At 31.1% G+C, this 27,906-nt stretch overlaps 4 protein-coding genes across 5 annotated transcripts; 3 read left to right on the top strand and 1 right to left on the bottom strand.

The window, feature by feature from the left end:
* Positions 1-450: 450 nt before the first annotated feature.
* On the top strand, positions 451-6,220 carry LOC108730952 (molybdenum cofactor sulfurase 1). Its single transcript, XM_018460955.1, has 8 exons — positions 451-495; positions 2,021-2,213; positions 3,074-3,224; positions 3,305-3,970; positions 4,024-4,988; positions 5,450-5,635; positions 5,710-5,915; positions 5,983-6,220. Exons 2-8 carry the CDS (start codon positions 2,129-2,131, stop codon positions 6,169-6,171), a joined length of 2,448 nt encoding a protein of 815 aa, XP_018316457.1. The 5' UTR covers positions 451-495; positions 2,021-2,128; the 3' UTR covers positions 6,172-6,220.
* A 1,243-nt stretch (positions 6,221-7,463) lies between these two features.
* On the top strand, positions 7,464-13,648 carry mal (molybdenum cofactor sulfurase). Of its 2 annotated transcripts, none has more exons than XM_018460953.1 (7): positions 7,464-7,889; positions 10,271-10,421; positions 10,492-11,160; positions 11,250-12,223; positions 12,886-13,080; positions 13,156-13,373; positions 13,443-13,648. In XM_018460953.1, the coding sequence occupies exons 1-7, from the start codon at positions 7,805-7,807 to the stop codon at positions 13,626-13,628; spliced, it is 2,478 nt and encodes an 825-aa protein (XP_018316455.1). In that variant the 5' UTR covers positions 7,464-7,804; the 3' UTR covers positions 13,629-13,648. The 2 variants fall into 2 exon arrangements, with proteins under 2 accessions (XP_018316455.1, XP_018316456.1); XM_018460954.1 differs by having other exon boundaries at positions 7,784-7,889; positions 13,162-13,373.
* A 314-nt stretch (positions 13,649-13,962) lies between these two features.
* Positions 13,963-16,237, bottom strand: LOC108730955 (migration and invasion enhancer 1). The gene is made up of 5 exons (XM_018460957.1): positions 16,160-16,237; positions 15,758-15,844; positions 15,560-15,672; positions 14,311-14,408; positions 13,963-14,206 (listed from the first exon to the last, which is right to left on the bottom strand). The coding sequence occupies exons 3-5, from the start codon at positions 15,586-15,588 to the stop codon at positions 14,046-14,048; spliced, it is 288 nt and encodes a 95-aa protein (XP_018316459.1). The 5' UTR covers positions 15,589-15,672; positions 15,758-15,844; positions 16,160-16,237; the 3' UTR covers positions 13,963-14,045.
* A 1,638-nt stretch (positions 16,238-17,875) lies between these two features.
* Positions 17,876-21,202, top strand: Rab27 (RAS oncogene family member Rab27). Its single transcript, XM_018460956.1, has 5 exons — positions 17,876-18,454; positions 18,720-18,790; positions 19,327-19,441; positions 20,565-20,677; positions 20,777-21,202. The coding sequence occupies exons 1-5, from the start codon at positions 18,311-18,313 to the stop codon at positions 20,958-20,960; spliced, it is 627 nt and encodes a 208-aa protein (XP_018316458.1). The 5' UTR covers positions 17,876-18,310; the 3' UTR covers positions 20,961-21,202.
* The last annotated feature ends 6,704 nt before the right edge of the window (positions 21,203-27,906 follow it).

Genomic DNA, 27,906 nt, shown 5'->3' with positions numbered 1-27,906 from the left:
CAGGAGATTAAAATCTACAAAAAACACTGTTCCTTTTATTTATACCTTTTTGAGCAAAACTCGACCATATTTTAACATTCTTTTTTGAAAAATGAAATATTAGCCTTAGTCTGCAAGTGTACAGCGTAGTTTAATACGAGTAACGTGTGCGTTAGAAAGCGATAATAAATTAATAATTAATGCTGTATGAAAAAAAAATTAATTAAAAAAGTCACTTTGATTTTTATCAAGTTAAATGATGCACGGATTTTATTCTTAATTTACGTTAATTATTCATTATGACGTAAATACCTGAACAGTCTTGTCAGCAGTTTTTATCGATCTATTGACATATATAAACGGACTGAGTATCGCAATTTTTGTAGAATAAGAGACAGTATATAGAACTACGCAGTTTAACCAATTACGACAGTAAAAATCAACATCTTTAATGTTATGATTTTGGAGTAACATTTCTATCGCCATATCCTTGATAAGGAAGCATCTTTTTAAAAGGTAAATATCGGGGGGGATTAAATAAGTTATCCTTTTTTCTTTTGACTATAATTAAGTTAAAGTTAATGATCTATAAAATTAATTTAAGTTATAGATTAAAAGTTAATTTTTAAAAACATTTTATATTAAATTAAAATGTATTTTTTTTAAATTAAATTACTCTAACTGAAAAAAACAATTACAACATGGAATATCGAATAAATTTAATAATTTGTTGTAAAAAAGTTTATATAAAATACCAAGGAAATATGTTATTTTTTGTTATATTTTTATATGGAAATGTATTTTTTTTTTAATTATAAAAAATTAATGAATAATAGTTAAAAAATTACATATATAGAAAGAATTATACAAGAAATGTAGTGATTATTAGGAGGTATTGCAATAATAAATAATATAAAAGGATATCTATAACGCATTTTAATAAAATTTTATTTAAATAAAATTTTAATTAACAAAATAGTGTTTTTAAATAAATTTTTTTTCTTTTTTTTAGAGAAAAACCGTGGCCCTAGTTCATATGTATATTATGAATAGATATATTCAGTAGTAAAAACGCTCACTAAGCGGCTAGCAGTGGCAAGTTTAGAGGTGTAAAAAAACGGTATTTTTTACTTCGGAGAAAAGTAAAAAAAGTATCAAGTAAAAAATTAGTTTTTTACTATAAAAAGCAGTATTTTTGACCAAATTACATAAAATTCATGAAAAAACGTTTAGAATTCGTGTTAAATATGTAGAAAAAATAGAATTCATTTTTCTTGTTATTTCGATGCTATTTAATACTTTTGTCTTTATAATTTTATATCAAAACGGAAATATGCATTATTGGCTGTTGCAATTCTTAGTGAGTTGATAATCGGTCTTTTCGCGTTGTTTGCACTCTTTGTTTTCAGCATCTATGCTTTCTCTCTCCAATGAAAGTTGTCTCACTAATTTAAATTGGAATATGTATAATTACAATCACAGTATACATAAACAGTCAATTAGTCTAATAAAGTATTATTTGTATTAATGACAGTATGGACCACTTACTTAACTTTTAAAATTGAAATACAGTTTAAAATAATAGTGAAAGGTAAGACATATTTATGACCACCGGCATTATACTATATTAATTATTATACTGTATTTTAACTTTTATAATTATTTTTACACAGAAATCTTACGGATAAGTGCAAAAACTAAATTCTGGAGCAATAGTACAGCTGAAATCGTGGAATGCTAAAAAATGTCCGAGTAAAAAACTGTCAAAGCCGAAAGAAAAAAACTATTATTTTTTCCGAGTTTTTAACCTCAAAATTCTAATTTTTTTCCATCGCTTACATCTCTAGGCAATAGATCATTTTCAATCCTACAACTTTTGTATAAAACATTTTTCTCAAAAATGATTACTTTTCAAGATATTTAAAGGGTCCGGGACTTTTCCTACACTCTGTATATATTGATAGTTCGATCTCTTTCAAATTATTAATCCTTGTACGCAGTGATTGCAGTTGAAACTTGAATTGAACAATTGTTTGCATAGTTCCGATCTTCGGTGTGTCGATAGTGCAGCTCTGGAATTCAATGTGTTTGATGTACATCACGGGATCCTAAGATCTTGCACGAAATCGATTGATATATAGTGGACACCATGATGGAAGATATAGTGAAATTTACGCCGGTATACGACGATGCCACTGCGCGATCGCTTGCTCGCGAATTCACGAGACTTGAAGGTAAGATGCTCGGAGGAGGAGATTCTTTAGACTACTTTAAAACGATATTCATAACATGTTCAAAAAAAGATCTTCAAAAATTTAAACCTTTAAAAATTTAAATGATTATCTAATAATATATTACCATGAAAAGTAACTCATATGTTATTCAAGGTGCAAATTCAAAAAATAAACATACATACATACAAGTAAAACAGATTACAATTTGATTCTAGAAAATAAGTGCGATATGTTATTCTTAGTGCACAAAATATAAAAGTCGTTTATTGAGATTTTGATTTGAAAATTATACTAGCCCGTACAATGAAAAATAATTGTTTGTGTAATTCCAGAGTACCAATTTGTTAATGACTCGGAAAAAGAACATGCTTCTGAGGCGCGCGTTCGCTATCGCTAGACACATCACGTTGTTTATATTGCCGCTTATAAACAACGTGCCTTGCAACGGAGAACGCGCGCCTCACCGTGTTGGGCGGTCTTATTCTGTCGCGCGCTTGCATTGGACGGTAGGCTGAGCGAATTTAGCTTTTCATAAGTTAATAACTCGTTAACCATTGCGAAAATTGTAATATGATAGAGGACTTTTCTTCTCAGTCCATTCTGCCCCTATGCGAAAGATTTTTCATTACTTTCCAAACACTCTGTATATGCTTCTTGCACTGTGGATGTGCCAACGCTTGCAGCATGGCAAACGTTGCCGCGTTCAATGTATATAAAGACTAATAATACAATTTATTTGATAATAAATGCAGATCTTTAACATTTGTTTTCAATATTTTAAATTTAATTTAATATAAAGGAAACGTATCAAATGAATGTGATATTGAAAAATGCAGTTATTTCCATATTTTTTTTCTTAGGGGAGTGCTACGTGGATCACGCGGGTGCAACTCTGTATTCAGAAACGCAGGTCAAAAACGTTGGCGCCAATTTGCGTGATTCTCTCTATGGAAATCCACATTCCATTGGAAATTCACCGACGCACGACATTATTGACCGTATGAGATATCGGTAAGAGATTACAGCTGCATATTGCAGATAAATGGATATATAATAACGAATTTATAATTAATTTGGATCACCATTCTCAGAATTCTGAGTCACTTCAATACGAATTCTGATCAGTACACCGTTATCTTTACCTCGGGCGCCACAGCAAGTCTAAAGATAGTCGCGGAAGGATTCCATTTTACGACGGAAAATAACAAGACAGCAACGTCCTCACATTCGGGAAGTTTTGTTTATGTGCAGGACAATCATATGTCGATCCTCGGTATGCGAGATGTTATTGCGGCCAAAGACGCCGATGTCATTTACTTGGATCATGATCAGGCGTTTGAGATTCTTAATCAACCTTTGACTCTTCGCAATCCTAACGAGAAACAGAGCAGCAATTCTCTTTTCGTGTTTTCTGCGCAATGCAATTTTTCTGGATTGAAGTATCCCCTTGAATGGATCAGTAATGCGCATGCTGGGGCGCTTTCTGTTTTTGCTAGAAAACTATCGACCAGATGGTACGTTCTACTCGACGCAGCTAGCTTCTCGGCAACAAATAAATTGGATTTGTCTATTTACAAACCAGACTTTGTATGTCTATCATTTTATAAAATGTTCGGATATCCTACTGGTATCGGCGCTCTGCTGGTTAAAAACAAAAGCTCAGATGTCCTAGACAAAATGTATTACGGTGGTGGTACTGTGGACATCGCTCTGAGTTCTGAAAGATTTCACAGAAAACGTCAAATATTGTATGAAAGGTAAGTAAAAGCAGCGTTTTCAAAAAAATTATTTGAAGTAAACTAATTTGTAGGTTTGAAGATGGAACCGTGCCGTTTCTATCTATCGTATCATTACAATATGGCTTCGAAATACTTTCGAAGCTAACTATGGATCAAATATCAAAACACGTGTTTTCTCTCGCCAAAACTCTGCATCACTCCCTGTTAACATTACATCATTGTAACGACAAACCAGTCGTGAAACTGTACTCTGATTCTGATTATGAGGATCGCAGATCGCAAGGCGGCATTGTTACATTTAATGTTATGCGTTCCAATGGCGAATATGTAGGATACATGGAAGTTTTAAATATGGCAGCATTATTTAAGATACATCTTAGGACAGGCTGCTTTTGTAATCCTGGTGCATGTCAAAGACATTTATCTTTTTCGACAAAAGAGATTCTCAAATATTACGAGGCCGGATATACATGCGGTGGTGAAACAGATTTAATAAATGGGAAACCGATCGGAGCAGTGAGAATCTCCTTCGGATATATGTCTACAATTAAAGACGTTCAGACAGTTTTACTTATGATTACCAAATTTATTGACGAACCGTGCATCAGAAAATTTCCGGAATGGTGGAAAGAGCACAAACTGGGAAATTTTAAAAATCATGGGCGTTTTTACAATTCTAACGTAGATTATTCTGTTTTACGTATTACAAAAAAAGAGAAAAATAATTTTCAGAACAATTTTCATAATGAAAATGAAAACCTTGATCGTATTAGGAATTCTATAAATTCTAGCAAAATAAATACGCAAATAAACAAATGTACCTTACAACGGTTATTTATATATCCTATCAAATCATGTGGAGCATACGAAATTACAGATTCGTGGAATTTAAATTCAAAGGGTCTAGAATATGACAGAGAGTGGATGATAATGACATCTTCTGGAACTTGCTTGACGCAAAAGCATTATACGAATCTATATTTGCTTAAACCTGTTATTCTTAAAAACCAAAATATTATGAGACTAACATATCCAGGTACATAATGATGGCTAAATTTTATTAATATAAGTTATAGTTATTCTGCAATAGCTTAATGTGGTATTATATATATTAGCATAAATGCAAAGTTGGGTTAATGGTTTTTTAAACTAAATTAAGTCAAAGTTAAATTTATTTATTATAAAATTGTTATTATACAAATGTTTTAGAAATAAGTATGCATATTCATAATGCCATATTGTAGCAAAATTACAAGTTTTTCTCTACAGCCCTTTTTTTAGAAGACAATTTCCCGAAATCCGGTCGGATATCCGAAAAATATTGGATATCCGATTCGAAGAAATTGCCTTCTCGAATATCCAACCGGATATCGGATATCGGATCCGACGTTACATTCTGTCTAGATATCCGATATTCGGTAATTTTACGATCCGGTGCATAAATATTTTTAACTAGTTAGTACTCAATCCTGCATAAATGGTATTAAATTATTTTAGGAAGGCCAACAATTGACATTTCTTTAGAAAATGTTTATGAAAAGTCGATGGAATATCAAAGCAATGTATATGAAAGTAAAGTACAAAGTATTGATTGCGGATCGAAAGTTTCTGAATGGCTAAGTTTAGCATTGGGAAAACCAAATCTTAGATTAATTCGACGGAGTTGTGAAAGACAAAAGAATGGTACAAATGTCAAAGTTTTAAGTTATTATAATTATTTATATTAGTAGAAAACTAAAATTTCTCTTCTCTTATAGGATTAGATAAGACAGAGCTATCTAATCAGGCACTTTATTTAGCAGTAAACGAAGCAAGTGTGTCATGGTTCATAGATAAAATATCTGACTTAAATTTCCAAAAAGATATAGTGCATCGATTCAGAGCAAACATTATTATGGAAGGCTGCGAAGCCTTTGATGAAATGCAATGGGAACATGTTCGCATTGGAAATAACAATTTTAAAGTATGAATTTTTTATATTGACCAAGCTGTTAATCCGAAGTATATTGCTATAATGCATTTAATGGCAGGTAAACGGCTCTTGCACAAGATGTCAAATGATAGGTGATCAAACAACTGGCGAAAAGATCATCGAGCCATTGAGAATATTAGGGGAAAAGCTCCATGGAAAGCTGAGATTTGGAATTTGTTTAACTAGATTAGAGAAAACACAAAGTACACACACACTTAAGATTGGCGATCACATCTACTGTTCCTAATAATTTCTAAATAATTATCTGAACTTTATACATATAAAATTTATCACGAGCAAACTACAAGAATCTCTTAATATGTTCCATTAAGTAATATATCTTAATATGTTCTATTAAGTATTTTATAGTACTATATAAAGGAAAGAAGGGGATTTTATAGATTTTAGTTTTATTGAAATAACTCTCTTTGTAAATATTATATGCATTTAACACATAATTACTTTTAGTAAAAGTTTACTAATCAGAGTGATGACAAGTTACTAACTAGAATGATATTATGCTATAAGTAGAAGTTCTTTGCATATACAGAACGTAATTGATAAAAAAAACTAAAGAGGATTAGGATTATAGAATAAAGTAGGGGGATATTGAATATTAATTATTTAATTAGTAATTATACACTGTCCGATAAATTTAAACTTCTTTCTAGACCACAAACGGACAAAGTCTCAGAGAAAAAATTCTTTCGGAAAAGATTCTTACAGATTTTTTGTCGCTGAAAATGAATCCGTAAATAAAATTATTCTATCACGTCAAGTTTGTGAGAAAATTTATCCTAAAGGTGCTGAAATTGCAACATCATTTTCAGCATTAAAAAATTTATAAGAAACATCTAGTTCGATTCGAAATAATTTTTACTGTAAACTAGTATTATTTGAATGTTGTTCTTACATTCTATAAATATTTTAGGATATTCTAGAATATTCTTGAATGATATTTTAGGAACATTTGACGAATATTTAAGAAATATTATTTAGCATTAGCTGAGAATAGTCTAATGTATAAGGTATAGCCGACATGTTTGAATTTTTATCAATTTGATTTCAGGTGAAATATACATTTAATTATCATTACTAAACACTAATTTCTTGCTCAATTTCATTGCTCCTTATTCACTATTTTAATTTTTGTAATTTTTTAATCATAAAATATATATTATTTAACAAATGTAACAAATTTAAATAAAATACCTTAAGTCATCGGTAATGTCAGTTCTTGTGTTACAATTCCATGATAAGTCTTTATCGTTTATTTACCCTCGAGTTTGTTTATCTCCCACGCGGCGATAAAGACGTACAAAAAATATCAGAACTTTTTTTACGTTATATGTCTACAATATGATAGATATCGTGTTGGAGAGAAACGCAAGTTTTTGCTTGATAACGATATTTGTCTTTCGCGCGAACACTCTTATAAGATTGGTTCTATCAATGTAAGATTAATTTCAATTCGGTTTAACTTATTGTTTATTTATAAAATAATAAAGAATAGAGTTGCACCGAATATCCCTAATAAAGGGTAAATTAAATTGAGATTAAAGTTAATCCTATATTGGTGAAATTGGGCCTTTTTATCTTCGTTAATTACTCCGTTACAATATAACATGCGAGCTACAATGGCGCGCCGCGCGAGTGGTCGCGCGTGTCCACGCCGTCCACGGTTACTTCCGTCCAATCTCTCTTATTACGTCATTAAAACTTGGTTGTGACGGTGTATAGTTACTGTAGTTGAAACTTACAAACCGGTTGAGCAATAGCTTGCGTGTCTCTGATCTTCGCCGCGTCGATAGTGGAAGTGGAACTCTTGGAGTTCAGTGTGCACTACAAGTTCCTAAGATTTGATACGCAAATCGATAGACATGATGGACACTATAGTGGAGTTTACACCAGTTTACGATGATGCCACCGTGCGATCGCTCGCGAACGAATTCTCGAGGCTTAAAGGTGAAATGCTCTGAGAAAAATTATAACCCGCACTAAAATTTCTATCTTGTTTCAAACTTCAAAATATGTTTCGTTTTAAGTATGAGTGTACATTAATTTAGCTACAAAGAACAGACTTTTGATTTATCGTTTTTATTTATGAAACTACTATAGTTTGGTAATTTTTTTAGACATCGACGCATTTTCATTAATAGTTTTTTAAAATCTTTACATTTATAATAGAAATTATTTGACTGATACACGGTTCAGCTCCGCGACAGTGATATGACAAGGACATATGATGACATCGTTATTTATGTAACGAGACTTTATTATTGTGTAGTACGTCTCAAAGTTTTTGGACATTTTTTCCATCGGCTTGCGTGTGAGTGAAAACGTTAAAGAGACATATCGAAGAAATTAATTTTATTTATTGCACTGAAAAAAAAGATTGGCTGCTGCAGCAAATTAGATGGTAAAATATGTCAGCCAATCTTTTTTTCAGTGTGCGTTCTTCTAAATTTTAAATATTTTCGTCGTAACCTCACAAGCTTAAATAATATTAAAGTAAATGAATTTCGTCTATTTTATATATTATAGTTTTGGGTCTATTTTATAGTCATCCGCGTATAGAAATGAGTACATTAAATTATAAAGTATAAAAAGTAATCGATAAACTAGAATCCTATATCGGTCGAAGCTAGATCTTAAAATGCTTAAAATGCTTCAATCTTGAATCACTAAATATGCTATATATGCTATACATATATGCTAAATATGCTATATATGTACTTGACATATATACTACACCTGTAATCTAACAAATTACGCTAGTGATGATTCAAGATTAAATTATTTAAGCATTTTAAGATCTAGCTTCGACCGATATAGGGTTCTTATAGCTTATCGATTGTGTTCTCACATGTACGGTCTAAAAATGATTATTATTATAAAAAGTAAATTAAAACTGCATAAGTGTCAGTTAAAATAGCTGCAGATCAGTGTCAGGAACTCAACGTGATATATGAGGTACATTAATTTTGTTATTTTTGTTTTCAACGTGCCTTCAATCAAATGATAATTTTACTAAGCCAAAAAAGATTCTAAATCACCCATTGAATTTTATATACATATAAAAATGGTTTTTACAAATTTTTTCAGAAATGATAATTATTCCTTAAAATAGATTAGCATGTTCAATAACCATTCGTTACCAGTCTGCTAGCTGTCCTGAATAGTCACTTTTTACGATTATTTACTGACTATCAGGGAGGATAAGCATAGTTTCCATCGATTTTTACAAATGTTTTAAAGCAATCTCATCATTTAGATTTATCCAAATTGTCTTTAATTACAAATGGCATGCAACATAAATTAACGTATCATTCCTCGCTTCTGATGTCACGATTCAATATGGCATAATACGATATGGCTGTGGTGACTACTCAGGAGGCTATTATTCATCTAAACGGCTCGAAGTCCTACCGCATCCGGCATATAATCCTAATCTTGCATGGTTTGATTATGGTCTGTTTAATGACACTTTTCTTGCCAGGATTACGATTCGAAACTGTTGAGCAAGTTGAGACAGATTGTCGTGAGTTCTTGGAGTCAGAATGATACTTAAATCCGACAGCTAACTGACTGGTAATAATAATAGTGACGAATGGTTATCGAACATGATCCATGAAATATTTTAAAGAATAATTGTTGTGGTTTCTAAATAATTTGTATATAAAAATAAATTTGAAAATAAAAACGGTAAAGGATGATTCAAAACTTTTTTGATAATTTAGTATTATATAATAAAAAATATAATACTTCTAGATCCTTCTTTTAATCGACCTCTTTCTCTTTTCTCTCTCTCCCTCTCTCTAAAAGATTTATTTTTGTGTCTAAGGCATCTCCTTGTAGTGCCATCACTGTACAATGACGGTACATGTAAGAATAATGCCTGCACTGTTGATTGATGTGCCTACGCCATGTTATACGTTTGAATGACATGCAACTTTTCTTAATTGTATTATACTTTTTCTCATTCGAAGCTTCTTAGTTTCTCACTGTTTCATTAATTGAAATAAAAATTATAGATGGTTTGATGTTTTCATTAAGATTTATTCCAAATTGACCAAAAGATTCTAATGAAAAGAATGTCCGATAACTTTAAGATGTTTTGCAAATATATTTCACTAATATTTTCTGCAATCTTTTTACTATGTTAAATATTTCTATCGTGATTAAAAAATCAATACTGGATTATTGATTTATCACTATAAGATTAATAATAACATTTATATGATCTTCAATTTAATATTTTAAATTTAATTTAATGCAAGAGAAACGTATCATATGAATGATGCTATACATAAAAAATGCTAGTTTACTTTTGCGTGGATCCTTAGGCGAGTGCTACGTGGATCACGCGGGCGCAACTCTATATTCGGATACGCAGATTAGGAACGTTGGTGCCGATTTGCATGGCTCTCTCTATGCAAATCCACATTCCATTGGGAGTTCGTTGACGCAGGACATTATCGAACGTACGAGATATCGGTTAGAGTCACAGATAAATGAATGATTATACGATAACGAATTTACAATTAATTTGAATAATTATTCTCAGAGTTTTGAGCCATTTCAACACCAATCCTGATGAGTACAGCGTCATCTTCACCTCGGGTGCCACAGCGAGTCTAAAGATAATCGCGGAAGGATTTCGTTTTATAACGAATGAAAACAAGATAGCAACGTCCCCGCATTCGGGAAGTTTTGTTTACGTACAGGACAATCACACTTCGGTTCTCGGAATGCGGGATGTAGTCGCGGCTAGAGGAGCCGACGTCATTTGCCTAGGTCACGATCAGGCGTTTCAAGTTCTCAGTCAACATTCAACTACTACTCATGATTTCAACGAGAGACGGAACAGCAATTCTCTTTTCGTGTATTCTGCACAATGCAATTTTTCTGGATTGAAGTATCCCCTAAAATGGATCAATGATGCGCATGCTGGAGCGCTTTCTGTTTTTGCTAAAAAACCATCGACCAGATGGTACGTTCTACTCGACGCAGCTAGCTTCGTGGCAACGAATAAATTGGATTTGTCTATTTACAAACCAGACTTTGTATGTCTATCGTTTTATAAAATGTTCGGCTATCCCACCGGTATCGGCGTTCTGCTGGTTAAAAACAAAAACTCAGATGTTCTAGATAAAATATATTACGGTGGCGGTTCTGTGGACATCGCTCTGAGTTCTGAAAGATTTCACAGAAAACGTCAAATATTGTATCAAAGGTAAGTAAGAATAACATTTGATTTCGAAAAAATTATCTGAAACAGGCATTCTCTATTGTATTGATTATCTGAAACAATTTGATTTGGAGGTTTGAAGATGGAACTGTACCGTTTCTATCTATCGCATCGTTACAATATGGTTTCGAAATACTTTCGAAGCTAACTATGGATCAAATATCAAAACACGTGTTTTCTCTCGCCAAAACTCTGCATCACTCCCTGTTAACATTACATCATTGTAACGACAAACCAGTCGTGAAACTGTACTCTGATTCTGATTATGAGGATCGCAGATCGCAAGGCGGCATTGTTACATTTAATGTTATGCGTTCCAATGGCGAATATGTAGGATACATGGAAGTTTTGAATATGGCAGCAATATTTAAGATACATCTAAGGACAGGCTGCTTTTGTAATCCCGGTGCATGTCAGAGACATTTATCTCTTTCGACTAAAGATATTCTTCAAAATTATGAGACGGGATATACGTGCAGTGGTACCGCAGATTTGATAAATGGGAAACCGACTGGAGCAGTGAGAATTTCCTTCGGATATATGTCTACAATAAAAGATGTTCAGACAATCTTACTCATGATCACCAAATGTTTCATCGACAAACCATGTATCAGAAAATTTCCGGAATGGTGGAAAGACCATAAGATGGGAATTTTTAAAAATCATAAGAATTTTTATAATTCTAATATAGATTATTCTGTTTCACGTATTATAAAAAACGAAAAAAATGTAAATAATTTCCAGAACAATTTCCATAATGAAAATAAAAATCTTGATCATATTAGAAATTCTATAAATTTTAACAAAATAAATACACAAATAAACAAATATATCTTACAACGGTTATTTATATATCCTATCAAATCATGTGGAGCATACGAAATTACAGATTCGTGGAATTTAAATTCAAAGGGTCTAGAATATGACAGAGAGTGGATGATAATGACATCTTCTGGAACTTGCTTGACGCAAAAACATTATACGAATCTATGTTTGCTGAAGCCGGTTATTGTTAAAAAACAAAAAATTATGAGACTTACATATCCAGGTAATAATGATTGAGTTCTGTAGATTTAATAATATGCAATTTAAGGGAATGTTGAAGCGACGGTTGAACTTCGATGTCGATAATACAGATTTTTTACTCACAATCAGTTTTTTACGTTATCGTTCTGTCTCACTGAAACGTGTAGATCTCTGTCCTTATATAATATATTGCAGTGCTCTTGCAAGATCAAGCATCTACTAAAGACACGATTACTGCTATGTTTATCATTCTAAATCTTTGCTAAGCAAACGTAATACACGTGAATTACATTCAACCTAAAAATATTTTCTTCTAGACTCTTTCAATTTACAAATTCGGTATTGTTTGTCCAAGTAATCCGAGGTTTACTGGATACTTATGCTGCTCATATAAACTATAAAACTTTTATACCAAGTAAGCTTTAATTTCAGGTACTAGCCAAAAGTAAATTTTTCCATTTTTCATGTGATTTTCTTGTGAAATCAAATACATCGGACATTTATTGTTTAAATATATCGGACTTTTTATTTGCACATATCTTAATTTTGTAAAAAAAGATGTTTGAATCCTTCAACCAAGTTCGAAAATTTTGATTGCACTACAATTCGTGGTAATTGCCTTTGTTTCAGCATCCCCTCAATGTAGCGTTATTTTGACATAATAATAATAATAAATTATTCCAGGGATGCCAATGATTGAAATTTCTTTAGAAAATACTTATGAAAAGTCAATAAAACATCCTATATGTCAAAGCAGAATATGTGAAAGCAGAGTAGAAGGTATAGATTGCGGATCAGAAGTTTCTGAATGGTTGAGTTTAGCACTTGGAAAACCAAATCTTAGACTAGTACGACAAAGTCACGGAAGACAAAAGAAAGGTATATATATATATATATATATAAATGTCAAAATATTCAAGTTCAAAGTTACGTAAACTTATTTTTCTCTTACAGGACTAGATAAGACAGAGTTATCATTTTCTAGCCAGGCACAGTACTTAGCAATAAACGAAGCAAGTGTGTCATGGCTCATTGATAAGATATCTCATGACTTAGATTTTAAAGAAGATACAGCTATGCATCGGTTTAGAGGAAACATTATTGTGGAAGGCTGCGAAGCTTTTGATGAAATAAAATGGGAACATATTCGCATTGGAAATAATAACTTTAAAGTATGAATTTTTTTATATTCACCAAGCTATTAATCCGAAGTATATTATTATAACTCATTTAATTGACAGGTAAACGGTCCTTGCACAAGATGTCAAATGATATGCATTGATCAAACAACTGGTAAAAAGACTATCGAACCACTGAGAACATTAGCAGAAAAGTTCCATGGGAAGCTAAAATTTGGAATCTACTTAACTAGATTGGAGAATACGCAGAGTATGCTTAAGATTGGTGATCACATTTACTGTTCCTAATAATTTTTAAATGATTATCTGAACTTTACGTATAATCCTGAGCAAAGTACAGAAGAATCTCATATTGTTATATTAAGTACTTAGTGCTATTATAGAGGAAGGGAGGGATTATGAAAATAATCAATAAAATACTATTGTATTTTATTGAAATAACTCAGTAAATATTCATGTGACATAACTACTTTGGTACAAGGTTGTTAGCCACAGAGTGATACCAATTATACTATAGGTAGAAGAATCTCTACCTATAGTATAATTGATAAGTATACAGAATGAACGTAATTGAAAAAAAACTGAAAGAAGCAAAAAAGATTGCGGTTATGGAGTAAGAGAGCAGAGGAGAATATGTGGGCCTCCTTTCCTCTATCAATAAAGTAAGTTTTTTTTATTTTGTACCTGATTTATAATAAAATGTGTTTATAATAATATACAGTCTGCAGTCTGATGCTCAATTTTCTTCACTGGTTTACCCGTAGATACATCTTTGATCATATCCGCAATTTCACCAAAGTCTGGAAACGCGAGAGTTTCGAGTTTAGAGTATACTAGTTCATCATTGACTTGCACTTCGAAAGAGGCTAAAAATAATAATTATAAAACTTTCATTTGCTCGATATTTGTGTTTTGTATTTGCTCCAGTTCTGATTATATGTTTCATATTCGTGTTCTGTTTGCAACTTGCCTTGCCTTCCTGCTGTACCAGAAACAGTGGCATTGGGGACATTCTTCTTTATTTCCTCTTCCAATTCAAGGAAGTGTTTCTTGTGCCCGCACGAACCACTGCAAAATTATAATAATTTATTTAGTCAGAAGAAACATTTGTGAATAAAAGTCCTTTAAAAAAGTATATTTTATATTCCTTTATAATTTATATAGTTTACAGAAATCTTAAAGATTTATGTAAATCAAGATAATTTCAATAAGAAGTATACATTCTTTTATATTAAATGAATTTATATCACCCTTTATTTAAATAAATTTATATAATCTTTTATATTAAATAAATTTAGAAATAATACAAGGGAAACTTCTCAGTGTCCGACCACATTGAAAAAATATTTATTATTAACTTTAACAATTATAAATAGAAATAATTTTTGTGTAAAATAATTCCTATATTTCATAATTGACAAAAAGTAAACCAAATTAAAGATTTTTGTATTAAAAATATTTATTAAATAGAGTACATGTTTAGGACTTGACAAGATGGTGGTATTAATTATTAGCAAATTCATTAAGCATAAACATCTAGCTCACAGTATAAAAATTAGATATTTAATTATATTTGTGAAAAAATAATTTTTTTAACTGATTTATTTTATGATCTATTAAACTATAATACTCTCTCTCTCTCTCTTAACTTTAATAAAGCAAATTTTTTGTTTCTTACACTTTGTTTAACTTACCAAAATATATTTAAATTAATTCTGCAACTGTATTTTAATATCATGTTTACTTTTGCTCTTTTCTCAAATATTTCAATTTTCATAGATTTTCTATTATTTAAAAAATTTTGATCATTTAAAAAACTGGACGTAATGGAGCAAACAGCTTACGAATTTAGATTCAGCGGTTCAAAATCTATAATAAATACTACTCCAATTTGTGTTGTAAAATATTTTTGTGGTCCTGAGTAATTGTTACAGGTAAGTTAAAATATTTATATAATAACCTATGCTTAAACATTTTGCTGCGATATTTATATAATTTCCAATTTATTTACTTAATATATAAAAATGTACACTATTTCTTAATGAAATTGTTTCTTCGTGATTTCTGTAAACGATATAAATAAATATAATGTTAACATTAGGATTAAGGAATAAGATGTACTCTTTTATATCTAAAAAAAACTTGAATCTCATTAATTATAACATGAATAATCTGAATTAATAAAGAATTCTATTGAATGATTGTGGGCATACACTCACCAATATTCGACGTTAACTTTTACATTCATTTCTTCTGCTATATTATCATATTTTAAGTCATGGATCGGTAGTACATCAACATACTTGCTCTCCCACTACTGACGATTCATCCCCTAAAAACAGCATTTTATTAGAGCATAATCTAACCTAATCTATGTTTATAATAACCGATAACAAAAATAATACCGTTGTACGTACATTAACATCACATGTTTCTCTTGTTTTTATACTTTGTTGACACACGCAATGCACGTAGTAGCATCGAAATAGAATCCAGTACAGCAACTATGCACAGTAAACAACCATTTTCGTTATTCTCGTTAAGCGACAAGTTTTTAATTTATCGATTAATCAATTACGTTATGAACAAATGTAACTTTGTCTTGTAAAAGCTATATTTGTGCACAATACGATTGATTAATCAATGAATTAAAAAAACACTTGCGTGTGTGTAATAAAAAAAAAACAAAAGTCGCGGAACGTGTACATGCATACAAATTGATATACTACAATGAATGAATGACAATGAATTTGAAATACAGCTTATTCTCATTTGCTATTGAACATTTCGTTTATATATGCCTATCATACCATTCATACCTATAAATTCTCTCTCTTATTCCCATTTAATTCAGTTATTAGGGAAAAACTGAGAGAAACTTGAGAAAAGCCATGCAGGCCTTTTGTGAGCGTCGTACGACGAAAATCGGATGCAGTGTGAATCCAGCATTTTCCTGTCACCGTCGCGTACACTATCGCCAATATATCCATTTTCTGACCCTGTCGATAAAATCATAGCACAGTAGAGAATTATGTCAAAATGGATTTACACTGCCCGTCAATGGGTGCATTCAGTACTATAATCGCTCAGTGAGCGCTTGCATCTTATTGGTATATTCCGTTAGAACTAAAAATATAGACCAAACAGATACAATGATTCGCAGGGTCGTGCAGTAGCCCTGACTTATCGGCTTGATTTAATCGCAGGATCGTGGTACGACGCTTTGCAACCAATCAGAAAGCAGAATTTTATTTCGTATCGATGATACGAAGCAAAATCCTGTCTTCTGATTGGTTGTAAAGCGTCGTACGACGCACATCGGATCCAGTGTGAATTGCTGGCTTCAGGGCGCCGTCACATGCGACGTAACCTGCGTAAGCGTAACCTGTGTATTCTAGTAATTTACTAGAATACGTTATTTTTTATTTACTAGAATACGCCATTCTGAAAGCCGGCATTCACATTGGGCGTATTTCGCGGAAGATCAGAGAAATGCGGAACTAATGCAACCAATTGCTGATTAGAATTTCTGTTGTACACTCTAACAGAAATGCTAAACGAATTTACGATTGGTTTTTGTAACCTACGCAATTCGAAAAATACGCCTCATGGGGAATCGGTATTTTCTATCGCGTACATACAATACGCGTTTGTACAAAGGCTGTGTTCCAAATTTACTGTCAGCACTGAAAATGCGACAGTTTACGTCACGTGCACTATAGATTTTCAGTACAGGCAGTCAATTTTGGAACACAGCCAAATTTAGAAGAAGAAAGTCTGATTTATAATGGCCGTAACCGTTAACTTATGCCGGTGCCGGTAAAGTTCAACTATAGGATTTCAATGCTTTCGTTCATACTAACTTGCCGTATTCTAATGCAGGGTCTACAATAGAAGTCGTAGCGGTCGTAAGGGCTTAAGTCGTAGAAAATTGACCAATCACAGTCGAATATGAGAAGAATAATCAACTGTGATTGGTCAATTTTCTACGACTTAAGACTCTACGACCGCTACGACTTTTATTGTAGACCCCGCATTACGGAAACCAAACTGTGACACTGGAATAACGTTTTTCAGTTCCAGCAATCGCTCAAATCTTCTAATAAATAGTTTTCCAAAATTTTATCTACAGTGGAAGTAAGCGAGATGGGTCTAAAGGCCATCACACGTACAAAAATTTTAGTCGTATTCATAAGACCGTAAGCAAATCGGCCAATCACAGTCGAGCGTTTTAAAACGCGAGATCGTAATTTCGATTGTGATTGGTCGATTTGCTTGCGACTTTAAGCTCTTGCCATGTGGTTTAGGGATCAATATTATATTAGCCTTATCCAAGTTTCCGGAAACTTACCCTGTTCTAACATCTGATTAAATGAAGTAACCAAAATTTCCAATGCCTCATCCGGTAAAAATGAAATTAGAAAATTATTAATCAAATCTGGACCCGAAGCACTTTTAACAGTTTTAACTTAACGCACGTCGGTGTTGCAGTGTGAAATTGTGAATCCTACATTATGCGCTATGCGTCTGCAGCGCCATTGCTTTCTGCGCCGGCCTGTCTGTCGTTTGCCGTCACGGACGTCACTCCACGGTCGTGATTGCGGGGTGGTCTGGTTGCGTTTATTACGGGGGTGCGCTGACTTGACACGCGTCAGATTTGACTGGAGACACGAGCTCGGACACACGAGTGATCGATTTTTGGACGACGATTGCCTGGTCCGCGACATAGTTCGACGGCGTGCCGCGTCAACGGGGGCGCAGATCTTTCGAAAGTGGCACACGTAGACAACATTGGCAACAGGTGTCCACGTTGATCGCCGCGCGCCTTCGATAGTTGACGTCGGTGACGAGAGACGAGACGTTTGACAGCAACAATCATTCGTCTTCCGGCTGGACCATTTATTCGACTCTTCATTGACAACCTCTTCTGGGACCATCGCGGGATCCTCAACCGAGACGTTCACGACAGAATGAATTACGACTATTTGGTGAAGTTCCTGGCGCTCGGGAACTCTGGCGTCGGCAAAACAAGCTTTCTCTATCAATATACGGACGGCACCTTCAATTCCAGATTCATATCTACTGTTGGGATCGATTTCAAGGAGAAGCGAGTGGTAAGAGAAGAGTAACACAACTTGTTTGGATGGTAGCGTTGATCGTTTAAAGTCTGCATACTTTTGATAAAGCTTCTTGCGTATTTGAAAACATGTCTATGATGGCAGACTTTGAATAATTAATGATCCCATGCAAGCTAAGTGAAAAGTATTGGATGTGGATTATGTATATTAAGGTTTGCTTGTGTGTTATGTATATTAGGTTTCAGCAATGATACTAGAGCTATCTCATGTATCGAGAAATAAAGATTATTTGTTATTATAGATATATCAAACGGAAAATGGTAGAAGCCAACGAGTGCACTTGCAGCTTTGGGACACAGCCGGTCAAGAAAGGTAAATATACCAGAGGAATCTAGGAACACAGTTTTCAGAAAAACCAATGTACAATAGTTAACATGCATTTGTTGCATTTTGACAAATCAGCATTAAATTTTAGCAAGCGAGTGTGAGATATACTTGCATATTTATGTTATATTATTTACGATAGAGACAATGGATACCTTCCAAGAGATACAAGTGACATAGTGCATCATTATATCCTTGTTGTTCGCTAACGTTAAACAAGGATGAGATGATCATTGTGTTATACTGAGTCAGTTGGAAGGCATCCAATATAAGGATGCGATTTTGCATTATATTATATTCTGCATTGTGATATTTTAACTCAATTATGTCACTGTGAAAGCTTGCTAAATGCATAATATAAACTATTCCAAAGATCTGAAAGATTTAAACAAAAAATGTATAGATATATGAGTTATAGGTATTCTAATCAATATGTATGATATTGCATCCAGCATGTGCAAACAGAGGATTAAGACTCCTAATCTAACTTTCCACACAAGTAGCTTAACATTGTTAATATTCAGGTTCAGAAGTCTAACCACAGCCTTTTATCGGGATTCTATGGGTTTCCTACTAATTTTTGACCTGACCAATGAATCATCGTTTCTCGAAGTTAGAAACTGGCTGGAGCAGCTTCGGGTATTTGTCATTTAGCATTATTATAATAAATGTCGCATGTTAGAGCGTTTGATGCATGTGTTTTAATCTAACGATTCTTCTTTTTTTTTTAATTACTGTCAACTGCATATATTATAATATTTGTATTAATAGTCATTGTAACATTTATGTGATATCGAAATACAGTTATACTTCATTTAATAATTATTTGCTGCATGGAAATAAAGCATGTAGGTAGAATTAACTATTGTGGATTATTAATGTACAATTTGTTTAAACAAATATGATATTTATTGTTAAAATCCTACATTAGAGTAAAATTCTTTCACAAGAATTGTTAAAAATCCTTAAAGAATTAGCGTATAATATATAATTCGGTATACGTAATTGAAGAAATTAGATAATACGATCTTGCGTTTATTTATTTATTTGACATATTTAATGCAGAAGTATAGAAATATGAAAATTCAAGGATATAAAATTATACAGATTTTTACAGTAAGATATAATTTATAATAATAACAAATAAAAAAATTTTATATAATAATAATTAATAAAAAATGGTATAAAAAATAAATATTATTGAATAAATAAAAAATGATAATTAAAAAGAATTAAATTATGAAATAATATTTAAAAGTTTTTAAAGAATATGTTATTTTTTTGTCTATGACGTTTTGAATGACTATATTATACTTCTCTATAATTCTTTGATATAACATTTTATAAAAATTAAACACATGGAAATTCTTCCGTAATGCTTTAATTAGGTAGTGATCGATACTACTTTTTGCTGATTATAATAGCATGTATATATGTTTAGAATGTATATTTAGAATATATATTTATAATATGGTACCTATATCTATATATATTTTTTCCTATATACTTATAAGTTATCGTTTAATTTAAAAATTATACATCTCTGTGATAAAAGTTTTATTAAAAAGTACAAGAAATTTATTTCTTGAACTATAAGAAATTTATTTTTAATCTGAAACGTGTTTGAGTTCTGTAATTGTAAAATTCAATAATAGACGTCTTGTCTTGCTTAAAATTTTCCTGTAATCTAGTACAATTTTCTCGGGAAAATTTTATGTTTGTTGAATTAATGTATCGTATTTTTGTGTATATATACGTGTAGACACATGCATATTGTGATGACCCAGACATAATTCTCTGTGGCAATAAATCTGATCTTGAGGACAAACGCATTGTCAGCGAACATAAAGCGCGGGATCTTGCTGAAAGACACGGGTAAGTCAAATCAGAAATAAAACGTATGTAATGTTATTTAAAAAAGAAATATATTTATTTTTGAGTTTTTCTCTATTGTGTTATAAATACTTTTTTCAGCTTGGTTTATCTGGAGACGAGTGCTGCAACCGGGCAAAATGTTGAACGCGCCGTGGAAATTTTATTGGATCGCGTAATGCGTAGAATGGAAGCTACGGTAGACAAGTCGCCGTTACCACATCAAAAAGTTTTAAAATGTCACGAGCGCGATACTCCGCCACCCCGGAGTTCCTGCTATTGCTGACAGTGTCGGTACATGTAGTTTTCTAAACTACATTCTGTCTGCCGAAATCAAAGAAAAGAGCATATTATGAAACCAACGCCTTCGATTTCTGAAGTCAATGTTAATCTCGTCATAAACTATTTCGATTAGCATGTTCGTTGCAGGATTAGAGAATATCAGAAAATAATTCCGTTAATTAATTTTATGTTCGCCATTTGTTTAACGTTTTTAGCCGAAAGTTCGAATGGAATAGGATATAATCGAAAGGGAAAAAAATTAATTGAAGACAAATTTTCGAATAAAGATGATGAAGGAATGCTTAATTTAATTAGTTAACTGACAATAATTAACATATCAGTATTACACGAATCTCATTATAAATAATATTTAATAAAGTACGGAATTATTTTCTGTTACTTATGTACTGTAGAGTGTTTACTATCTGGAAAAATCTGAAAGCTTTGGAATTTTTGGGGGATTTCTTTTTTACCCTTAAAAATCAAACATTTTATGGAATTAGTATTTAGGAAAATTTTTGAAATTTTATTGTCAAATTAAAATTCTATTTCTTGAAACAAATTGTTTATTTTTTAGTAATGTAAAATGTTGACAATCAGTTAGTGATAAATATTGCATACACGTCTGCATATATTTACGTACATTCTCACGTGACTCGCAAGTTTTTATTTTAAAAAATCAGGATTTAATAGTAGAAGACAATACACAGCAAAAGATCGTATAAAGCTCACTGATACTAAGATATGATACTATATAGTGAGTGTTCTCCAAGTGGCACACACACATATTGGTTTTATCTCTTTAAACGGTTATAAAATATTGATGTTATATCTTTAAACGATTATAAAACATTAGATACTTTTAGATTAGAAAACATAAAATGTATATATGTACTATCTGAGTCTTTATACTTATTTTATAGATTTCACTTTTATCTCTATATTTATCTCCAATTGTAGAAAAGGATAGATAATCTTCTGAAATTTCTATTAATTTATTATATAGTTTGTTCGCGTTGCTTGCACTCCAATTTATTTCAAAGTTACATTTTAAAAACTCTAATTTATCTGGAATTTTAAATAAAAATACTTAAAAAATCTGGAAATTTTCAGGAAATTTTTTAGTAAGATTTAAACACCCTATATTAGATCTACAATTTTTTATTTTATTGTGTGAATATTTTTATTAACTTTTTAATAACATACAGTTAAATTGTTTCGATTGCAATATATTTTGTAGATCTGCCTAATGTTGGCTTAGGTTTTAAGTTTAATATTGTAAAAAGCTTGTTTTGTGACTCTGAATTCACATATATTTTAATAATAGCAGCGCAACGAACATGTTAAGCTTATCGATAAATATATTTATACAAAATGGCTATCCCACGTATTTTACGGGAAATTATATATTGACATTCAAGATTTCTTGTTATATTCTGCACATATTGAATGTCTTCCACCGTTGTTTATTATTGAGTGGAAATATCTTTTCAATAGATCTACCAATGAACTTTCGATTATATTTGTATAATAATGTTGAATCTTCTACAGACAACTTTCTATTATTTCTTTTTTTTTTAATTAACTACCTTCTAAAATTCCATCTCTCTTATAAATTATTTTTTAAAAGTCTTTTTATATAATTATACCGCTGTTGTCTTCCAATGTTGCTTGTTCTTGAGTGACGACGTTCACCGACGAATTTAAACATCACTCAAAAGTGTCTTTCATCCTGCGATAAACTGCTGACCATTTCTATCACTATTATTATACGCACAACGTGTTCAATAAGTCAATCTTTTCTTACTTGCGAAAAGTGTGATATGCGATTTATGTCGCAAAAGAAATTTTGGAAGTTAAAGGAAATCACTTTTGACTGTATGTAACATATTTTTGATGATGTTATTATATAATCAATCAGAATTAATATATATTTAATCATAAGTGATTAAATGAGCATAACCGAGATATCATACATGCGCGTATACCGGCAAACTAAATCTCTTGTGATATTTATATGAATAAAACTATAAGTCATTGTGTTGTGATTAATCATTAATGCCTCAGTATTATGAAATAAATACTACTAATGTTAAAAGGAAATTATGCAAGAATACGTAGTAATTGTAAGTGTTTATAAGAGAACTATATATATAAATGACATGCATAATTATAACAAGATAAAATTACAAAAGGTATAATTTACAAACTTTCGATTAATATTACGAGCAAGAATGTATAAATTTTTTGGGAACTGAAAATGAAAAAGAAGAACTTTGACATATTACAAGTCTCGACAGTGCAAATAGATAATAAAAAACCTCGCTTTTTATTTAATTTTAATTAGATATTTACTTAAGATTATTCATGAGAAAAAATTAATGTAAGATTATAAATCTCTTAACTTTGAAAATGTAATTATAGTAAATGATTGTTTTTCACAAAATTTTCGCAAAAAAATACTAAGAGAAACCAACTTTTTCTTTTATAAAACTTGAATGCATTTGATATTTATAGGAAGCCTCTATTTTTAACAAATATCAAAAATTTTGCATTTTCATTATATCATTAATTGTGACTTAGCGCTCTGAATTGCTTTACTTCACGAAATAAGCTGCTGAGAGCGTAAATAAGCAGGTAAGCTTATAGAATTATGCGTGCTATGGAGAGAATGTAATCAATCTTAACCGTGTAGTTTATACGAAGTTTCCACTCATCTCGCTTATATCTTGGGATATATTAATACTAAATTGAGCACGTACTAATTAAAAATTATCAACCTTACGTACATAAAATAAAAGTGCTTATTTTCTATTAATGAGGGATTGTAACTATGCAATTTATTTTGCTAGATTTTTATATATGATTCTATTTGACGTTTGAGTAAGTGAATTATAACGCAATTAAATTGTTGAAGTAACGACGTAAAATTGTTTAAGTATTGAAATAATTTATATTGTTTTAATTAAAAAGAAATATATTTTTAAATATATTATTGATAACAACATATACATGTGAAAAGTAATTGTACTCGTTTATATGACGTTTGTAAAGTGTTTAAAATGTTATCAATATTGTTACTAAAAGTTTAAATCGTGCGAGTTCATTGACATTATTCGTCGTCTAGAGATCGAAATCATTGCAAGGTATTGTTTGAACAATGGAAGCTCACTAGAAAATATCTCTAGTAGCAGGCGATGAAACTTCAATCTTTTATCAATGAGACAAGAAGTTAAAGAATACTAGAAGAAATTAAAAGTTTGCCGAAAACTTGTTTCATTGCTCGCTTATTAGTCTAATACACGTTTGAATTTATAATAGTTAATACATCTTCATGTTTTCGTTATACAAAAATTAATAATAACTTTTTCGTTTTAATCAGAATCAATTTGAGTTATAATACTTTTCGATAGAGTTTTTTAGAGATGCTGCCTAAAACTTTCCTTTTAGAAAAACCTTAAGAAAAACATTAGATTTTTGAAAAAAATTTTTTTTGGAAAACTATATGTTTATAATTATTATTTCTTTAATAATATCCCTGATAGCAAAATGTTGCAATTTGGGGTCAAATTGACAGCAAACTCCAACAGATTTTGACTACAAAACTATAGCCATTTGTGTCCGCATTTGGCTATGGATTTGTCGACAAAGCCTGTTGACAGGCTATGCCAGCAGATTGGTGGCAGAAACCGAGCAGAGTCTGCTCGAATCTGGTTCTGTTCTCAATTTGCTCTCAATCTGCTGTCAGGTTATGCAAGGTTTCTGCTATCAATCTGCTGTCGTAGCATGTCTAGCAGGCTTTGTTATGTTTCTGGCGGCAATTTGCTGACAATGTTAGATAATACAAATTCTGTATATAATTTGGTGCCTTTTTGCAATCAAAAATTGGTAGCAGGTTCTGTTCAAAATCTGTCTCCACAGGCTTTGCTCTCTCTCTCTCTCTATCAGGGATTTTAATTATACTTTAATTATATTTAATTATTAATTTACTGATACAATTTTAATGACTGAAACAGATGAACGATTGAAAGAGAATAATTGAAACAAATGTTTATAAAATGCAGAACAAAAGTATATTTTTAAAATTTCGTTTATTTGATAATTTTGTTGAGAGAACAGATACCATAAATAACAGAAAGAGAAATTATATAAATAATTATATCAGGGATTCTAACAATCATATTAAATAATATATTCTTGGAAAAAGAATACAAGAGTGATATATTAGTGATATCAATATTATCATATCAATATTATTGAATGTTAAATGTATTTTTAAATCATATAAATATATTAAACTAATTGTGAGTTGCAAATGTACAATTACATCTCATTCGTTAAAGATGCTACTTTAAACGATACACCGTTTAAGAGATTAAAAGCGTTATTAAATGTCAACGCGTATTTATTAATGTATGAAAAATTTTCACATAATTGTTGAATGAAAAGAAATGTTATTAAAATATCATGTATACGAGTTGGTTGAATAAAAACTATCGATATTTAACTTACTGTTTTACATATTTTATTATCTCGATTGATGTCGACTTATTTTTAGTTTTTGTAATTAATGTTAGTGCGCATAGTTATTATTCTTTATTGTGTATCACGAATTTTCAAGTACACAGAGCTACCAGCGTGAGAGAAATTATTAGAATACTAACTTAGGAAACTCGCATACAATTTATAGAGCTAGAAGAGAGCACTAGCGGAAGTTGGAGCGCTACAATACCGTATTATGTACTTAAGAAACCATCTCGGAGTTCCTAAATTGAGTTGTTCATGAGATAAGTTTAATCTGTATAATTAGGCACATAGCTTTACACGTGTTATAATAGTTGTATTAATTGACTGATTCTTTAGCTTCTCACTTTACTTACAATGATATTATTGTATATGAGATATTTGAAGTAAAAAGAAAAATTTATGGAAGAAGTTTGCATATCGAGATGTTCGAAATTACACATTAACGAAATTGCATCTGGCGCATTACATTCAAATTTCAACTTGCTTGAAAGTTTTACAAGTTATAAAACTTGGAACAGTAACGTTTCAGTATTAATATATAAAAGTTTTCGTATTAATACATATATAAACTGCAACAAGAAAATTATGTGCAGAATTATTTTAATATGTAAGTTTAATTTCCTGAAATGCATAAGTGGAGACTAATATCTATTAAATGATAAAACTAATCAGAAATAGAAATTGCACAAGTAATTATTGAAATAATTTTTACCAACGGAAACAGCTATTATTTTTTTCGAGGAAAATTAAGAAATGCTTAAAATTGTTTAACCGACGCTAATAAAATTAATCTGCAAATTTTCAAGCAGTGCCTGATCTATCGAACGCTCCGAATAGTTCATATGTAAAATTGTTTAATGTGGCCTATCGTTGTTAGTAAATTAAACCGACGCAAATTTATCAAATAACTGTATTAATAGCGGACCATTTATCGCGAACCACGGCCACTTCGTTGCTTGGGCTATAATCTCCCTTTCTTACTTTGTTCATCCTCCCTGTTTCTCTCTTCCTCTATCTCTCTCTTTCTGCTTCTCAAGGTGAGAGGAAGTTTCCGCCAAGTCTTGGCGACGGGTGTAACTTCTGACCGGAAGTTTCACCGTGCTATCTACCTGAGTTCTCCTCGCTGGCTTATTCGCCAGAGACGCGTCGGCTATAGGTACTCACTCTGCATGAATTTTCGTCGCACGTAGCAAGCAGTCAGTTTCAAAGATGACATGGAGCTGCTTGGTTTCGCAATTCCGCGAGGTTTGTTTTACGCTAGTAAAGTAGAGTCGAGACCTACCTCTGACGTCTATATGCATACGAGTTTCGTACCTGCCTCACGTGCTTTTGCTTCCTTTTCGCTCGAACTATATTTATAAATATAGCGTACGTGTCGTTTTCTATACATTTTTCATAGCACGAGTGAGTTTATTATTTTACATTTAAATATTATGTGTATAAAGCAGTTAGCTATATATCGTTCCCTTCCTTCGAAAGTGCAGACACAACTCAAAAAATTAAGTTTTTCAGAAATGGGAAAAAATTATTTTTTAACTTAACAGAAAATTATTGACTAATCAATTAACATCGGCAAAAAGAATATACCATTAGAAACATGACCAAATATCATTTTTGTTATTTTTGTTTCATAACCATTACAAAAAATCACCCTTTTTAATCGAGAAGTGATCATTTTGATATATATAAAATTATAATAAATCCGGAATGATTCATAAAAAGTAATACGAAATATTATCATAAAAAATAAACAAAATAGATTCTAAAAACTTATTTAAAGTATTAAATAAGAAATATATCTGATCATTCAGGATGACAACATGTCAAGGTCGAGATTGGAACGGGCTCTTCTAAAGAAGGGTTTTACCGAGCAATCTTTATCTAACTTATATCATATCAACGAATTCATTTTATCTGTCTTATGCTATAAATTATTTTATTATATTATCAATCGTCATAATTCATATATGTTTAATTATTTATATATTTAATTAATTATATATAGAAAATTTACTTTAGTAAATTAATTAACATTAATTTTATAAATTTTTTGTTTAATATTAGAAAATTTAAGTTTTATATTAATTAATATAGATAATAATGTGCGATACGCAAATTTCATCAGAATCATAATTTGTAAATAAATGACGAATTCAAATTGTGAGCAATAGATCCATATATTGTAACAATTCATAAAATATTATTCGATTAACAATAATTAGTTTTTCAGAGTTTGATACAAATTATAAAAGTGATACGGAATAAATAAATCCTATGTCATAAAAATTGTTAGGTTAAATAAATAGATTACTATGTTTTGTCAAAAAATTATTTTATTAATTAAAATATGTTTATTTATATTACGATCCGTTTACATATATATTAATTGTTGAATAAATACAAACAAATATAAGTAAAGCAAA

This window comes from Mycetomoellerius zeteki, unplaced genomic scaffold, assembly GCF_001594055.1.
Source record: "Mycetomoellerius zeteki isolate Tzet28-1 unplaced genomic scaffold, Tzet1.0 scaffold98, whole genome shotgun sequence".
NCBI classification, from domain to species: domain Eukaryota; kingdom Metazoa; phylum Arthropoda; class Insecta; order Hymenoptera; family Formicidae; genus Mycetomoellerius; species Mycetomoellerius zeteki.
The sequence above is the reverse complement of the archived record's forward strand: the minus strand, read 5'-3'. Positions and strand labels throughout refer to the sequence as shown.